This window comes from Neolamprologus multifasciatus, chromosome 5 (assembly GCF_963576455.1).
Source record: "Neolamprologus multifasciatus chromosome 5, fNeoMul1.2, whole genome shotgun sequence".
NCBI lineage: Eukaryota > Metazoa > Chordata > Actinopteri > Cichliformes > Cichlidae > Neolamprologus > Neolamprologus multifasciatus.
Window position 1 is genome coordinate 32,640,267 of NC_140443.1, and position 17,856 is coordinate 32,658,122.

Below are 17,856 nucleotides of genomic sequence, written 5' to 3' on the forward strand. Positions count from 1 at the left end.
CCAAGGACTCGTCTGTATTTTGTGTTTGGCTGAACCTGGACTTCATAACAGCATCACAAGGAGGAGTCTGTAGGCTGATTGGAGAGACATGTTGCACATTATTCCAGGTGGCTGCACGACTGGGTGAGACATCTATGAAGTGCTGCAGAGCTTAACTGCTCTGCAGAAATATGTGGCAGACCGTACATCAGGAGGAGACTGTATGGTACCCCTGTAGAAGGTGTTAAGGATGGGTTTGGGGAGGCGCACCTTCTTCAGTCGTCTCTTGAAATGCAGTCACTGCCGAGCTCTTTTTGTCACTGATTTGGTGTTACTGGTCCAGGACAGGTCCTCTATGAAGTGAACACTGAGGAATCTGGTGCTCTTCACTCCGTCTACAGTGACACCAGCAATGCTGAGCAAGAGATGGAAAGCCTCGGTTTTCCTAAAGTCAACAATCAGCTCTTTTGTCTTGTCAACATTGAGACATAGATTCTTTTCCTGCTACCAAAGCACCAGCCGCTGCACCTCCTCCCTGTATGCTGCATCATCATCATCCCTGATGAGTACCACCACTGTGGTGTCATCTGCAAGCTTGATAATGTTGTTTGCTTTTGTTATGCCCGCCCCCACAAACCCACCACCCAAGAAAGAGCAAAAACAATGTACTTTTCAAAGCGCTATGCAGCCATTTATTTACATCGCCAGTGAGCAATGCAAAAATAACAAACAAAAAAATCCCTAAAAGGTACCCAAGCTTCCTGATTAAAAAAAAAAATTAAACCAAAAGACAATTTACTTACCTGACCTTGTAAGTGAAAAACAGGAGAAAACTGTGTCAACAGAAATGACTTCTCAACCCTACCAGGCTGCTGCAGTGGACAATATATACACAGTGAAAAAGTACGAAAATGCTACTTTACAACAAAAATGCTCTAGCGCCAGACAAACACATCAGGTTGTACATACTAATACCAATTTATTAAGTTTTCATACAAAGACACTAGGTAACACTTGGAAGGACAGACTGTTTGTTGGGTGGTGGAGGCAAGGAGAGAAGGGACCAGGGGGTTGTCATCGGTACTGGTGTGATCAACCAATTATTCAATCCCAGAACAGAAATTAATTTCACCCAATGACATAAGAGGCTGATTATAAAAATGATCCAAGCATGCCTTATGACCTACAGCATGTACAGTTAACACAGCTAAATGGCTGAGAAATTGCAAAGTTCCTTTTGAAATAAAGCTATTCAAAGTCATTTAACTGGGACTACAATAATAGCAATGTTAGCCAGCAAACAAAACGTTAGCACTAATTAACATAAGCTGCTAGGTGATGGTACTGTTTCAAGTTCTCTCATTGTTTGACATGTAGGGTGGATATTTTGGTGACACTGAGATTAGCGAGACACTAAACAGCAGTGTAATATAGGGATGCACCGATACCGATATCGGGTATCGGCCTCGATACCACATTTTCTAAAGTACTCGTACTCATTAAAAGTCCCCCGATACCGGGGACCGATACCACGGTCTGAGATCTGTCTATGTTTGAGCGGCATGTAAGGGGTTAATCACAGGCGCCGAGTGCCTGCCACCAGGCCCCGGCTGCAGCTCAGAGCTAAGAGAAGGGCAGGCGAGACAAGTCAGCCGTGTGGAACTATTTCAAAGTGAACGAAGACGCAAAAACAAAGACAGACTGCAAATTGTGCTCAGTGAAATTGTCCAGAGGAGGCTCAAAAGGTAGCGCATTTAACACAAGTAATTTAATCAAGCACCAAAATCCCAACACGACAACGAATACAAAGAGTTTACCCCCGCTTATTTACCCATGCTTATTAGCACAGAGGAGCATAGCTGATGCTATAGCAGTGGGACGGAAAATAGTTGGGCATTTTAAACATTCCGCCTTAGCCTACTCCCGCCTCGAGGACATTCAGGGACAGCTCAACCAGCCAATAAAGAGACTGCAGCAGGACGTACAGACGCGCTGGAACAGCACGTATTACATGCTCCAGTCCCTCATTGAGCAAAAGCGAGGGCTGGGCGTGTATGTGTCAGAGCATGAACTCCCTGACTATCTCACCGCTCACCAATGGGCTCTTATGGAGACGACTGTTGCCATCCTCGCCCCCTTTGAGGAACTAACTAAAAAAGTGAGCAGCTACGACGCACTAGCCTCTGATGTCATCCCAGCTGTGACTGTGCTTGTGAGACTTCTAAACAGAGAAACAGACGAGTAAATACCTCTCAGCCCCATGTAGCAGTGTGAAAAGTGAAAGGCTTTTCAGCTCAGTGTCACACATTATAGATGAAAACAGAAACAGTCTGACTGCTGATAATGCAGAAAAGCTACTTTTCTTAAAAAAAAACCCTGCCACTCACTTTTTCTCTCCATTAAGTGAGTCATCTTAGACTTGATGTTAATACCTACCTCAGTTGCACTGACTGCCACAGTTCTATGTTGGTGGATGTTGTTAGTTTATTCAAATATTGTGCACTAAATAGCAAAGATGTTTATTAATGCCCCTTGTGTTGTTGAAAGCGGCAGAGTTTACAATAAACTGAAAACAATACTAGAGTTGCACTGTCACTGTTTAATTTTTTTTTCACAATTGTTTATTCTGTAATTTGTTGCATACAACATGCTTTTCATTTTAAATAAATGTTCTTAATTCCAAACTAGTCCCTTGTTGTTGTTTTTTTGTTAAATTATAGGACTAAAGCTGTTACCTGTAAATTTAAATCATCTTTTTATTAAGTACTCAGTATCGGTATCGGTGAGTACTGAAAGGCAAGTACTCGTACTCGTTTGCAAAAAAGTGGTATCGGTGGATCCCCAGTGTAATATCAACACTAGATTAGATGTTTTCTAATTCGATAAACTGAAATGATTCCAGTTTATAGAAGATGTTTGTCGCCTGTTTGTTTGAGTGACAGGAACAGGAAACAGTGGTTGGAAATGACTGTTGTGTTACATGAGGGTAAAGGAGGGCTTTAAGCACCTGGGTAAAAACTGGACCCATGATGAAACACTACAAGTACAAAATATTCTTCAGTTTTAATATGTCACCATACTGTGCAGACTCTATGGTAAATAACAGAGATTGAAACTTTACTGATAATTTGTCCAAGTTAAAAAATGCCCTCTTCCACAAATGTCATGTGACACACTCATTGGCTAAAAGAATGATGACATCACACACATTTAGAATCATACCAAATGTCATGTGACACACTCATTGGCTAAAAGAATGATGACATCACACACATTTAGAATCATACCACCATTCTGATCCTTTGATCCTTTGATCCTTAAAACCCATAAATAGGGGTGAAGTGCAACCACTTTTAGTCCGTTATTGGCAGCATTTAAGTTCGCAGCATTCGAATCTTCGCCAGAGAAGCATTTCAAAACTTTTGGTCAAAGGAGCTTTTGGTCAAAAACTCTTGGATCCTTTGCAAAGTCAGTGCATCCAGACCTCAACATGTCTCAAAGAGAAGATCCAAACGGACAAGAAGTTGACCCTTACGCTCTTCCCTGGGATCAACCACTAGACCCTTTCCTCTCCTCTCTTCCTTGGTGTGAACAGTTAGAAGTAGAGGACAAGCGCTTGGAAGAATTAGAGAATGAAAATCTCCTCAACAAAGAGAAGATTGTGTTATTGACACAAGAAAATGAGAAAAAGAGCGCCGAATTTAAAAAGCTGTCCTACCAGCTTCAAGATAAGGAAGCTGTTATTTATGAGAAACAATGGGAACTCCTAGATAAGGACAAAAAGATCCAAGAGCTCCAAGCAAAGCTTGATGAAGCTCTGCAGAAAAATACAGAAATCCTCCAACAGAAGAAACAAGAGGACAGAAAGCAGAAAGACATGAAGTTTCAACTCCAAAACACGCAGATACAACACAGAGTGCTAAAAGCAAGGCTTGATTACCACCTGAAAGCAAATGAAGATCTTCGTCAAGAGAAGAGGCAACATGAGATCAAGCAAAAAGAAATGGCTTGCAAGCAGAAAGACATGGAGTGCCAACTCCAACAAATACAGGAAAAAGACAGGATGCTGCAGGCAAGGCTTGATAAGACACTGCACAACTATGAGGAGTTGCTGCAAGAGAAAAGGCAACATGAGATCCAACAACAAGAAATGGATTTCAAGCTTCAGATCACCGAGAAAAAACACCAAGACTTGCAAGGAAAGCTTGACGAAGCGCTGCAAAAAAATGAAGAAATCATCCAAGACAAAAAACAGCTGGAAAGGAAGCAGAAAGACACACAGTACCAACTCCAACAGATGCAGGGAGAAGAAAGGATGCTGCGGGCAACGCTTAATAACACACTCCTAAAATCTGAGGAGTTGCTTCAAGCAAAAAAGCAACAGGAGATCAAAGAAAAAGAAATGGACTGCAAGCTTCAGAGTGCTAAGAAACACAGCGAAGGCTTGCAAGAAAAGTTTGACGAAGCTCTGCAAAAACATCAAGAAATCTTTGAAGAGAAAGAACAGCTGGTCATAAAGCAGAAAGAAGAGGAACTTCTTCTCCAGGACTTTGAGAGGAAAAACAAAAGCCTGCAAGAACTTTATGACAAAATGAAAAACAAAACAACAGAACTGGCAGCAGAAAAGGAAAAAGAGGAGGCAACATCTAAACAACTGAAAGAAAGGTTGGACGAAAAAGACGCCAAATTAGAAGCAGTGGAGAAAACTTGCAAGAAACTTGAGCAGCAAAATAGAGAAACAATCGATGAGCTGAGTACCCTGATCCTAGAAAAAAAAGTGCTCGTCGAGAAGCTGCTGCAAAAGAAGAAAAAACGCTTCTGCTTCTTCCGGAGGAGGGACACTCCTGCTTTTACTACTGCTGATGTCACCTCGTCTTCCTCCACCTCTGCTCCAGCTTAATTTTCCCCTCTCCTCTCCGCATAGTGCTTGCTCAGAGGGGATTGTTGGGCTTTTCTCTCCTCTTTCTCTTTGCTCCTTTCTATCCCTTTCCATTACCCTCTTCTCTACAACACCCCCCCCCCCTCCTTTCCATTTCCTCCATATTTTAATAAACACAATTGGCTACATTTTACAACTGTCTGATTAGTGTCTTCATTCAAGAATGAACTGTCTTTGTCACTGTCAATGGAAAATTGTACTTAGTAGTCAGTATAATCTTTTAATGATATAAGTTTGTATATGGTAGAATACTACATGTAACCATTTGTGTTTATTGAAAGGATGTCTCATCCTAGGAAGTCTGTAACATTCCAGGGTGTTCTGGCTTTCACCACCACATCCTAGGAGCATGGGAAAGTTCGTACCTTGTTTTATTGTTTTACGGTAGGATTAACGTAGTTATATCTGTTTCTAGTTTAAGTGCTTTTTGTTTAGGTGGACTGCTGGACTTTCCAGACCAGCAGTTTTTGGGAAGTCATTCATGGGGTCACACTCTGGCCACACACCCACACACACACACACACATACACCTCCACATTTCAATGTATGGAACAAACGCTCACTGAAGTGTATAAATAAAGGACCAGGGCAAGTCCTCAGGGCGGGTCTCTGAGTCTCACTCTAGGCTGCCCTTGCTAGCAAGAAAATCTGTGTGTTTCTCCTCTCTGATTCTCTGCTGAAGAAGTGTTTTAGAATATATCTCTTAACATTATTTGGTCCTTCGTAGCCGGAGCAGAAAACATCAGAACTGTTATCTGTGACTCTGTTCCAAGATCCAGCACTGATTCCTGACGCCGTGTGGAGCCAGCACTGAAGCCTGTGCACAGCCCTCTTAGACGAGGAGAGAGCCCCAGGACGTGAATTCGGGTCTGGGCCAGTGGCCTGGTCCACGGCACTGGGATTCAGTCTGATGATCCGAACCACCAGTGAGATGTCGGAGGGTGAGAAACACTATTTTGGTATATAAAACGGCCGCAAAGGTTTAAAAGTCACGTGATAAAATAGGTTGAGTTCGCCAAAAGGAACTGTGTTTAGACTAGTTTTAGAGGTAGCTGAAATTACTTCGTGACAAATTAAAATACGTTTAAGCAAATGAAAACACGTTGAGACAGAGAAATTAAAATAGGTTTAAGTTCGCCAAAAGGAACTGTGTTTAGACTGGGTTTAGAGGTAGCCGTGAAATACTTCGTGACAAATTAGCGCGCAAATGTCTATATGTGTGTGTGTCTGGAAGTAATAATTGATTTTACAGCACAATAAGCTGCTGAACTACTTCCATTTTTGTTTTCTTTGCTGAGGCTCAAGTACTGGTGACAAAGGAGAACGGTTGAGTTTCATCTCATAAAACTGATACCGCTTCACCGTTAGGGTGAAGTCGAAGGCCGTATCAGTAAACCACTCTGAAGTCAAGCGTGCCAGTGACGGCCCAGCAAAATCTTTGAAAATGGAGAATAAACAAGCGAAATTAACACCTGATGAGAAATGTTTAGAAAAACAACAAGCCGGAGCAGGAATAATGCAAAAGAAAGGGAGAGGAATGCATAGTGGAAGAGCAAGAGGTAGAGGCAGAGCTACACACACACCAAACAGTGGCTTTAGCACTGCATGCTGGAGGTGTGGAAAAGAGGGACATTTTGTACGTGACTGTAAGAAACAAAGAAGACAGTAACTCAGAATAGGATAGCAGCTCAGGTGAAGAGAGCAGTTCAGACTAGGAAGAACGTAATAATCCCTCACCAAGTGAAAATTAGAGATCAAAGTAGTTTAAAGTAGTTTAAAAAGGGTTGGAAACAGACCCGACTGAATAGATATAAATACAAGAGGAATAAAGTAAAATAAACAAAAGGCTAAATTACAACTTATCTTTAATGTATTCATACTAATAATAGCAAGGATACCAACCTGTAAACTGGTATTAATGATGAAATAATATTAATATGAAGAGGCACCTCAGTCAGTTATGATGTGAGGTGGATAATTGTTGAAAGTAATCTGCATTAAGCTTAGGGTTGCTCAAATTCAGTACAATGACATATGAAGTAAAATAGGTAAATATTTTAACTAATTACGTGTATAGAGGCACTTGACCTGTTTGAAAAACTGTCATCCTAATATGAGCCATTGTTGAGATATGGTAAATGGTAAATGGACTGGTTCTTATATAGCGCTTTTCTACTCTGTCCGAGCACTCAAAGCGCTTTATACAGCTAATTCATTCACCCAATCACACCCATTCACACAAGCACTTCTAAACTTAAGTGCTAAGTAGCTAACATTCATACACATTCACACTCCGATGGATGCATCGGAGAGCAACATGGGGTTAGTATCTTGCCCAAGGATATTTGGCATGCAGACTGGAGCAGCCTGGGATTGAACCACCGACCTTCTGGTTAGTGGCTGATCCGCTCTGCCACCTGAGCTACAGCCACCCCAGATATAGAGCACACCTATGAAAACAACTAATATGCTGAACCCCGTATGACACAGCTGAAAACTACATGATGGAGAAGCTGAATTGAATATGAAACCACTGTGAGGTTGCGTTGTGGTCTCTTCTGAGCTGATGAGCAAGCTACACATTATCAGATCAGAAGCTGGCTGAGAACTCTTCAAAGAGAGGGAAACAGAACTATGATAACTGTGATAACTGGAATGTGCAGAGTTTCCGTGAGCAGTTTTCCTGCATCTTGACTCATGTGTGTGGAGTGTTCATAGCATCAGCATCATGTTTTTGTTTATTTGTTTTGGTGGGTTGAAAAATAGTTAAATAAACTTCATCATATTTATGGATCACGATGGCACATGCCATTGGCCAAATGATTTATTTACGCAGATGAAAAAAGTGAGTGTGAATGTGTCTGACGTCACAGTGTTTTTGTGCGCTGTGTAAAAGTAATTGCCTCTGATTGTGAGAGCGGTGATTCTGCAGGTCACCAGCTATTGTAAAGAAAAAAAAAAAGAGTGAAAAAGAGACAAAATTTATATTATAGATGAAAAATAATCATAGGAAAAAGGTTTTGTGTTGATCAGCCAAGAACAACTACAATCTCATTTTCTGCTTTTAAGAAAGGACTGTTCACAAAAACAGAGAGAGAGAGAGTTGTGTGTGTTGATTAAGCAGTGATAATAATAATGAAAATGTCTTAGTTTGTCACTTTCAGGTGACAAACAGACCTGAATCAATTTTCCACATGCAGCGGTCGGAAGAAAGTTATAGTTTAACATCATTAGAAACATTCAGGCCAAGTTTCTGGCTAACTTATTTACAGCACCATGTGTCTCTCAAACTCACAAGCGAGCTCTCACTCCTCCCTGAAGACAAGGAATGCAGCTCCAAAGAGCAATAACATGGCAGATAAAGAGACAGCAGCAAAGTCCTGAGAAAAGAGTCCCAGCAAGCAGCAGCAGTGTGGACAAACAGCATCAGAGAAGAAGAGCAAACCCATCATCCTGCCTGATTGGATGAATGGCACTGTGTTCCCAACAAGCTGCAAATTCACTGTGCAGGTGAAAAGAACGTTTGAGGAGAACTGAGGAGACTGTTGGAGTTTGACATTTGCCACCTTTGGAGAAAATGGCAAGAAGAGACAGTGAAACAAGGACAAAGGACAAAGCTGAAAGAGAACTGCCTGCTATTGGACTGTTGAAGTGGGAGAGGACAACAGTGAGAGTAAGTGAGAATGCTGGTGTTTAAAGTGGGAAATCAAAATTTGGGTTAGCAAATCTGGGAAAAACAAAACTGACTGCTTAAGTGGGAAAATTGTGAAGGAGTCTGAAACACTGCAAAAAGAAACATACAAAATCACACACACACAAACAGAACATGCATTAACCCTACTAACACCTCCAAATACAAGAGTACTCATGAAGATTAGACAACATTTTAAGCATGTGAGTCTGTTTACCATCTTGTCCAAGTCACTTAGTGTGATGCAAAGATCAATGGACTCATAGCACATTAGTTACAAAATGATTAAATAATAGCAGAGAAATGTGTAGGAAAGGCAGCTTTAAGAACATGCTCTGCTGGATATGCAGCTCCACAGACATGCATTAAACCTGCCTAATAACACAAACACCCATGTAATGAAAATTAGCTTGTTATCTCTTATCAGTGTTAAAATAGTGTGAATTTAACAGACACTTGTTATCAAATGCTGAATTTATCCAATGCAAAAAAATTGACTCTCTAGGTTGCAGGACAACAGTTTAACTTTTGTGGGGGAAAAAGATTCTGGTTTGACCAACCAGTGATCAGACAATAAATTTAGTTGTTAATACAGTAAATTGGGAGATGCTTCCTGCTTGATTGATGCAGCACAAGTAATTTACTGTGTGAGGGAAATTCTATTTTTGTGATTACATTTTGAACATGCATTTCTGTTGTCCTGTCATCTTAGTGGGTTAATAGCTGATATGCAAATTAGTTTATCGTTCTTAGATTAATGAAAGGTGACTGAATTCTAGCACGAGTGAATGAGATGTGTTGGAGTTTGTTAGAGTGGAGACTCTAAAACACTGAGTTTCCTGTTTTGATGTGCGAGTGTATCCTGTACCTAGATACACAACTCTGAATACGTCAGAACAAACTTCTTTTGTGAAGTGCATGACAACATGTCACATGTTTTATGATGACGGGAAAAAAGGAAAACTGAATAAAATGGGTGCGTGTGGCCTAAATGAGTGAGAAGCACAGATCTGGGGATTAAACTCATAACATATTAGGCTTATGTTGTGTGTTGTGCAGCTGATGGTTGGTTCGGAGTGAATCTAGCTGATGATTTTTCTTTTGTTGTGAAGTTGAGCCTGCCAATTAGTATGATAGTATGATAAACCATGCTAATGGTATGATTTACCCTCCTGAGATGAGGAGCTTGTGTCATGACGTAACAAGGCCTTTTTATTTTGATACTTTCACAGTGCACTGAAAGTTTTGTTCGATAATCTCTGTTTGAGCAGATCTGCACGATTAGAAGCGCTATACGATACGTCGTCAAGAAAATTGTTACAAGTGAGTTTCTCCACATCAAAATGGGCTCAGGAGAAAGCCACTTATTTGGGACGATTAGAAAATGAGAGTCCCTGCCTAAAAAGGATTCAGCGAGGTAATCCGATCTAAAATTCTTCTTTTTCTTTCGAAATGACGTCATTTTGCTGAGGGTGGAAATCAAATGCGGCAATAGTTTCCACTATCAGCAAAGAAAGAATGGATGAATGAATGAATGGAAATAAAAACAAACTGACTGACTGGTAAAAGCTGACAAGACTTGACCACGACTCAAAGTTAACCTCCACCTAGACAGGCCAAAAGGGTGGATGAATTTATGTGTTTCTTTTACAGGAGCAGAAAGATGACAGCAACATTCGAGCTTGCATACCGATTTAACTTTTAAATGCCACTTTCTGTGTTTGTGAATCTACCAGGGGTGTGTTATTCATGGGTTTGTGTTGCTCACAGAGATTACTGTGAGAAAGAGTGTATACACATGCGCAGCGCTAACATTTATATTTCTTTTCTACAGCATTACAGTTCTTCTTGTGATTTGATCATGTGATTTATACCAGAACAACTAGTTAATGTTTTTCTACTACAGGATTTCTGGGTTTATGTGTGAAGAAACTGTGTTTATAGGTTATGAGTGGTGATGCTGTTACACTGTGTTTTGGGGAAAATGTGAAGGTTATTTTGATTTCACTTCCAGATCTTGTTTTTCAGGCCATGATGGTGTGTATGCAGGCTCCTGGCGGAGCCAGTTTTTAGGCAAACTTAATATGCAAAACACGCTAACATCTTTTACTGCAGGATTATAGGTCCGAAGTGGTGTTGCTCCAGAGGAGGAGATGCCCTGATGTTGCCTGGGACATGATCTAGCTAACCTTTTTCTTTAAGACAGGAATCTGGTTTTGATGAGTTGACTCATGGGAGTGTCCATGCGTCAAGAGGAGGGGTCCAGGATTAACATGAAACAATGAATTAACATTAAACTATGTTTTATATGATTTTTGCAGCGATTTGTGTGATTAACAGTTCATTCAACGGGTATTGAACCTATGCAAGTGGTGCATCCATGTTCAGATGAGGCTTTGATGGCCTATAAGTGAAGTTCACTAAACTAAAGAATGTGGTTTGATGATTGTTGACATGCTCTCCAAATAGAAGTTTTTCCTCCTAGCAAGGAAATACAGGTGCAGCAGTCATCTCCTGAGAAATCTTCAGAGGCCCGGTGAGAAGCAAGAACCATTCCAGGCATAGCTGACAGCCCAGGCAGTGGTTGAGGTCAAAGGTCGAGCTGGTTGGGGCCCATCATGAAATTAGACTTTGGAGCCACAGCAAGGACCACGAAGCTGCGTTGGAATGAGAACTGTGCCAAGGGGGATTTCCAGAGGCCAACAGAGGAGATTTTGGACAACAGACGGGCACCTGAAGGATGAGGGGAGCGTGCCAAGCTCCATCGACAGTGCAGGGGGAGTCCGAGGATGACATCATGATTCTGTGAAAAGCACAGGAACCAGAAGCTATGGTGGTGATGACAGCAGTTTCCTATGAACATCACCTAATGCTGTGTCACTGTACTGTGCATACGATGACACTCTGAAGACTGCTGGGATCATAACAGCAGTAAGATAACTGGACCCAGCACCCTTTCCAGAGAGGGGTTTTTTCTGCAGTAGAAGAGTCATAAGTATTCCTATCACAGGACAGAAAGTTATCCACGCCCTTTTCCCATGGATAGGGACTGGAAAATATGCTCTTGGAAGTGAGACACTGGACTATAGATTCGGCTTGTTCCTCAATGCATCCTGCAAGGTCAACGAGGGACATAACCAAGAAATGGACTGATAGGTTTGTAGCTTAAACCTATTCGCTGGAACGTTGAAGACAATATAATTACACAGCAAAGCAAGACACGAAGTAGGCAAAGTTCTTCATGTTACTCATGCATGAGGGAGACCTGCCTGGAGCCAAGTGTCGTTCCACCACTTGACCTCCGTCAGACTCTCAGCCAGGTTCCCCATAGCACTCCTTTTATTGTGGTAACATGAATATGCATAGGGTCATTAACATATAACATCTTACATAGGTATACATGTGAACAAAGGATTGTGTGTGTGTGTGTGTGTGTGTGTGTGTGTGTGTGTGTGTGGTCAGAGCGTGACCCCATAAAGACTTCCCTAAACCTGCTGGTCCGGAAGTCCAGCAGTTCATGTAAACAAATGGCACTTAGCCTAAAACAGATATAGCCACGTTTATCCTACCATAAAACAATAAAACAAGGTACGACCTTTTCCCATGCTCACAGGATGTAGGTGTGGATTCCAGAACACTCTGGAATGCGCACCAAGCCTTTGCAGACTATTAAGGATCACACATCCTATCACTACACAATCGATTATACACCTCTACCAATCTAAAACTAATTATAAAACTCTAAGCATATATAAGTAGATATTTCTAAGCATAAATGACAATCAACATTACAAAACCTAACATGGACGCTCTCCGAATTGCTGTAATGCAATATCGTGTAGCACTGGACATGATCCTGGCTGAGAAAGGAGGATTGTGTGTCTTATTCAACACCATGTGCTGCACCTACATACCAGATAATTCTTTAAACATGGCTTCAGATTCTAAAGAGACTGTTGATCGGCGTTGGAGTTTTCCTGGTTTTATTTTACTTTATTATATTTTATTTTATTTTGCTTTTCTTTACTTGTGTTATACCTTGTTTAAAGGCTGTAATTTCACAGATGATAAGTTTATCACTCACAACATACGCAGATGTACCACAAACCGATGAAGATTATGAAGACTTCTTTTCCTATTTGTTAAATGAAGATGAAGTGCAACTAATTATGTAGTAACTGAAAATGTGAAAGACAAGTAGTTACTTACTGATGACTATGATGTAGACTCTGATACAAGTGTCTAAGTTGCCAATAAAAATCAGCAAATGCATTTTATGACGAACTAACTGAAAATACATGTTGTAAGAAGTTATGTTCTGATAAATGATATGTGTTTTGCTGCACAATTCAAATCTGCTAAAAACAGAAGGGAATGTTGAAAGATTTTGAATTATATTACTTTATTATCTTTATTCAACTGTGATAATTGTTTATGTTTAAGCCTTATTTGAATTGTGTAGTAATGCCTGTACATAGCGTGTCAGCAAATTCTTTAACTGGAACAAAGTGTCTGCTCAAGTTTAGACAACACCCACATGTATTGTTTTAACCCACTACAAGATCGTTAATCAACTTGTTCCTCTTCGTCTTGCAAGGCTGCATCCTGTGCAGCCTCGAATGCAATCAGCAGATAAGAAGTTGTTTTTTCCTAACTTGTACTCCACCCATGAGTGTTACATGAGTAAGGCAGTATATAATAAAGTCTGACCAGATGCCTGGGCGCATTCCTGCACAGGATTCGCCCATGTACATGAACACTGTAAAAAGAAATTCCGTAGAAAAACGGAAAATGTCCTGGTAATTTTCTGCCAGTACATTTTCTGTTTTTTTACGGACGTTTGACGGAGTTTTCTGTAAATGATAAAACGGAAGATTCTGTAGATTTACAGTATACTCTCTGTACTATTTACGGACATTTCCTTCAGCTATAAAATGGAAAATTCTGTTTATTCACAGTATATTTTCTGTATCATTAACTGATATTTTCCGTTAATAGAAAAATTGAAATTTCTGTTTATATTACTATTTCCAAGCACTTCTTTTCACTGTAACTCATTAAATATAGTTCTTTATATCCTTAAACGTATATTTCTATGCAATTACAACCTAGTACACCATGTACTCAAAAATTTACAAATTAAAACTTAAATTAATTTGTGCTTCGTACACAACAACATTGGTACAATGAATGTTAAATATTCTTTTATTCTCCTTAACTCAAACACATTATAAAATATAATGACAGCATCCATCTTGTCATAAAACGACTAAACAGCTGATACATGAACAAAATAACTCACAAGTTTTCAAATTTGAGCATTTTTATTTCCTTGGAATCAGGTTGCCCTCATGTAAATGTGTTTATTTACATTCATTCAAGTGTTAGTGTGTCTACCAAGTGTTTTCTTCAAACAGGACACCTGACAAACAAAAAATGTCATATTTAACGATATGTTCATATTTAATAATATCCAGAGTACCTTTTAGTTAGAATCACTGCCTTGTGGTAGTTTTGCCTCAGCCAAATGGTTAAGGTGTGGTTTACATCCATGTCTGTCCACTTATGATACAGTATACACATGTAGTCAGTTATAGCCAAACACCTTTGATTACTGAATTACATTCACTTCATTAATGAAGTGAATGTAATTCACATTTGTGTGAACATTTGTCTGAGATTAACTCTTTGGGGTCTTTACCTTACATACTATAACATACTTGAGTCAAAATTTGTTGACTGTTTAAGTGGTGCCAAAACTGAACAGATCTAAAGAAGATGAACAGGACGGATGGATAACCACAGGACTTTTCCCCATATGATAACTAAAACACAAAATAAATTAAGACAGATTACTGTCCCAAACTTAAAGAGAAAAGTGTATTTACTGGACTTGTTTTGTCAGTGAGGAGCAAAGTACAATTAGTAGTGCTTGTTCTGATGAAAAGTTAAACTGTAAACAGCAGTGTAGTGAATAAGGATCTGTGTCCACGAATCCTCAGCAATGACAACACTTAAACATCATAGTTCAAAATCCTTAATGCACACCTTTTTCTCAACAGTGTTCAAATGCTCTTAGCTGTTTAAGTAGAGGAAAAAGTCTGACATATTTCATGACCATTAGATGTTAGACAAGGCTCTGAAAACAAGGTTACGGTTACAAACAAAAACTTCTGCTTGTGCGCACAGACTCTAAATCACAACAAATAAGACAATAGTAAGACAAATTACTACAAAGTCTTGTTACCACTCTTCATATACCAGTGTGACAAAGTCCTGAATGCAGCCTGCATGTTAGTACATCAAGGTCCATCTGACCTTTAAATAAAATACACTCAGCTTTTCCTTGGATTTTCAGAGTTGCTCAGTTCATACAGGAACTGCAGCAGTCGGGGTTAACGTGTCGCTGTGTTGCTCCTCCATGTCAGCCATTGAGACTAGTCGCAATTTATTCTGAGGAAAAAAAGAGAAACAACAAGACATTTTTAAAAAGTTTGTATTTTTATATTTTTTTTTACCTAGAACATAAACAACATAAACAAAAAAGGATTAGGGCTGTGCGATATGACGATATATATCAGATGACGATATAAAAATGTCTATTGTTTCATATTATACACTATTGTTTGTTTTGTGGTGTTGCAAAATAAACTCTTTACGGCAATATTTTTTTCATGATTTTGATGGTCACTGTAGTTGCTATATTATTTCTTAAAGTTCTCTCTTTCTCTTATACTTACAATAACCACACTATGGATGGACAAGTGACTGTTTTTACGCGTACTTTCGTTACCAACAATGACGGTAAAACCATTGTGTGGCTCCACTGTCCGCTTGTTTATTTTCCACATAAACCTTTCACAATAAAGCTCAAGTTTCTGTTGAGACTTTTCAAAATAAACTGAAATGATATACATTATTCTCAAACAAATTTTCAGAATATGCATCAAACAAATGACCTCAAATAAAAACATGAAGTGACTATAAATGGCGCTTACAGTCACCACGCAGATGAAGGCACAGAGAATACCAGCATGGCCAGCAAGGATGAGGCAGAACCAGCTAGCTCCAAACAGAAGGACCAGTCAAAAGAAATCAAGGACCTTATTGTTAAATGAGGGGCAATGGAAATGGTTTGGTTATGAAAAGTCTGACACGCCCCAGAAAACTGTACTATGCCACAAACTGGTCCCCACCACCACTCAAACACAACAAACATCTTTAACCACCTACACAAGAATCACATGAAAGAGTTTTGAGAGAGTTTACGAATGAAAAGCAAAAAAGAGCTGTCAGGTGCTCAAAATAATCCTTAGACTCAAACGTTAGAACAGGCTTTTCCTCGCAGCACGCCGTGTAATAAATACTCGGAAAGAAAATGGCGGCCGTTTAAACTTATGTCTAAATATGTATAGTTTCACGCATCGGTCAAAACACTCAACTCCAGGTACACGACGCCCAACTGAAAACACTTCACATAAGTCGAGTTGCCCGAGAATCACAGAATTTACAGAAAATGCACTATTTTGTGATATATATCGTTATCAGGAGAGAAATGTCTTATATTGGGATATGAGATTTTGGTCATATCACACAGCCCTACAAAGGATTATAATTCACGTAGAGTTGCATACATATAACACCATTCGGTTGCAACAAAAGCAGTTTATAATTAAAGTAACATACATACCTTGAAAAACTAAATCAACCACAACATTAAACTCACCTTGTTTCTGTAGAGAAGGTGATCAGGGTTTTTCTTCATTTCCTGAGACCAGCTGCTCTCGATCATCACCAGCTTGTATCTTCATCTTTTTTTTCCACTCGGGGAAGTCTTTCCTTTTCTTGGCCATTGCTCTGCACTGGAAAACCAAAGTGTGTGATCAAAGGTGAAATAAGGGATATTTTTCCACTGCAGGACTTAGAGTGCTTCAAGTAGTGATAGCTGTTGATCCATTTCTCAAATAATCTATAAGGATCTGGATTTTTAAGAAAGATACAAATATCTCTGCTTATATTTGGCTAAAAGCTTGATATAGACACAAAAGTTTATAATATGTCAGCATCCCCCACAAGGCATATAAATACCCTGCACACCAGCACTGCGCTTACATTATAGTTCAATCAAGAAATAGTTATTATTGATTTATTATTGAATTTTTTTTAGTAATAATTATTAGTATTTAATCACATTAGCACAGTGGGTGACAAAAATATTCCACATACTAGAAATGCTGCTCAGCATTTCATAAATTACATTTTCAACAAATGTTGGAGTAAAAACACAGTTACAGGGAAAATGTGTCTGTAAATATTAACTAAACATTTCTATGTGCTACAAAATAGACATAATTGTAAATGTGCTGAGGTGAAATTATACTTTCAATAATATTACCACTACAGTCTGTTAACCACCGAAATAATCTATGCTGGTCAGCTAGCTAAAAGTATTTACTTTAGTAGCCCAAATCAGAGGCTAACATTAGCATTTGCTAGCGTCAGCCAGGAAGGTCTGAAGCTTAAACTAGGGTTAGTGTAACTTTGCCTGAAACCCTTTAAAGTGTACAGTAGAGCCAACTGTAAAACACAGGTATTGATACAGTACTTATTAGAGTCCTAGAATAGTTTCTAGAACCATAAATTTCTCACTTTTCCCAGTTATCCACATCGCTGACTTTCGCTAATTAGCTAGTTAGCAGTCACAGCTGTGTAATACCCAGAGAGACACAGACAGCTAACTATAATATGAAAACTTGTTCAGCCACTGAAGGGCAAAACTGGCGGTATCACAGTAAAAATAATTTTAACATTAACTAAAATGGAAAGCTTAAGTCATGTTAAACCTAAATAACAATTATTTAAAAAAATGAGTCAGCAAAATATTCCTGACTTGTCTGGAGACAGCCGAAACCAGTTAACAAATAAATTAACATTTCTTTCTAAATAAAAACGTGGAGTCTTTTAAAAAACATTATTTTAATATAAGGAAACATGAGTTTTAATACTTACCACAGAAATTTGAAGGCAGTTTCTCCAACTTCAGAGTCCAAAATCCAGATGAAGCCTGAAAGAAGCCTAATGGCCAGTGTTGCCAACTCCTCAGTAAGGAAAATCGCTATTGGCTGTCCTAAACGTCGCTAGAAGTCGCCAAATGACGTCATCGCCTAATTTGCATAATTGGTCATGCTAATGTAACTGTAACCTACGTTGTTGGAGAGTGAAATAACATCGTGGAAGAGACATAAAG

At 39.3% G+C, this 17,856-nt stretch overlaps 1 protein-coding gene across 1 annotated transcript; it reads left to right on the forward strand.

Moving 5' to 3' along the window:
• Positions 1-3,232: 3,232 nt before the first annotated feature.
• LOC146519126 (uncharacterized) lies at positions 3,233-13,381 on the forward strand. Its single transcript, XM_085159569.1, has one exon. It carries the CDS (start codon positions 3,470-3,472, stop codon positions 4,877-4,879), a length of 1,410 nt encoding a protein of 469 aa, XP_085015695.1. The 5' UTR covers positions 3,233-3,469; the 3' UTR covers positions 4,880-13,381.
• The last annotated feature ends 4,475 nt before the right edge of the window (positions 13,382-17,856 follow it).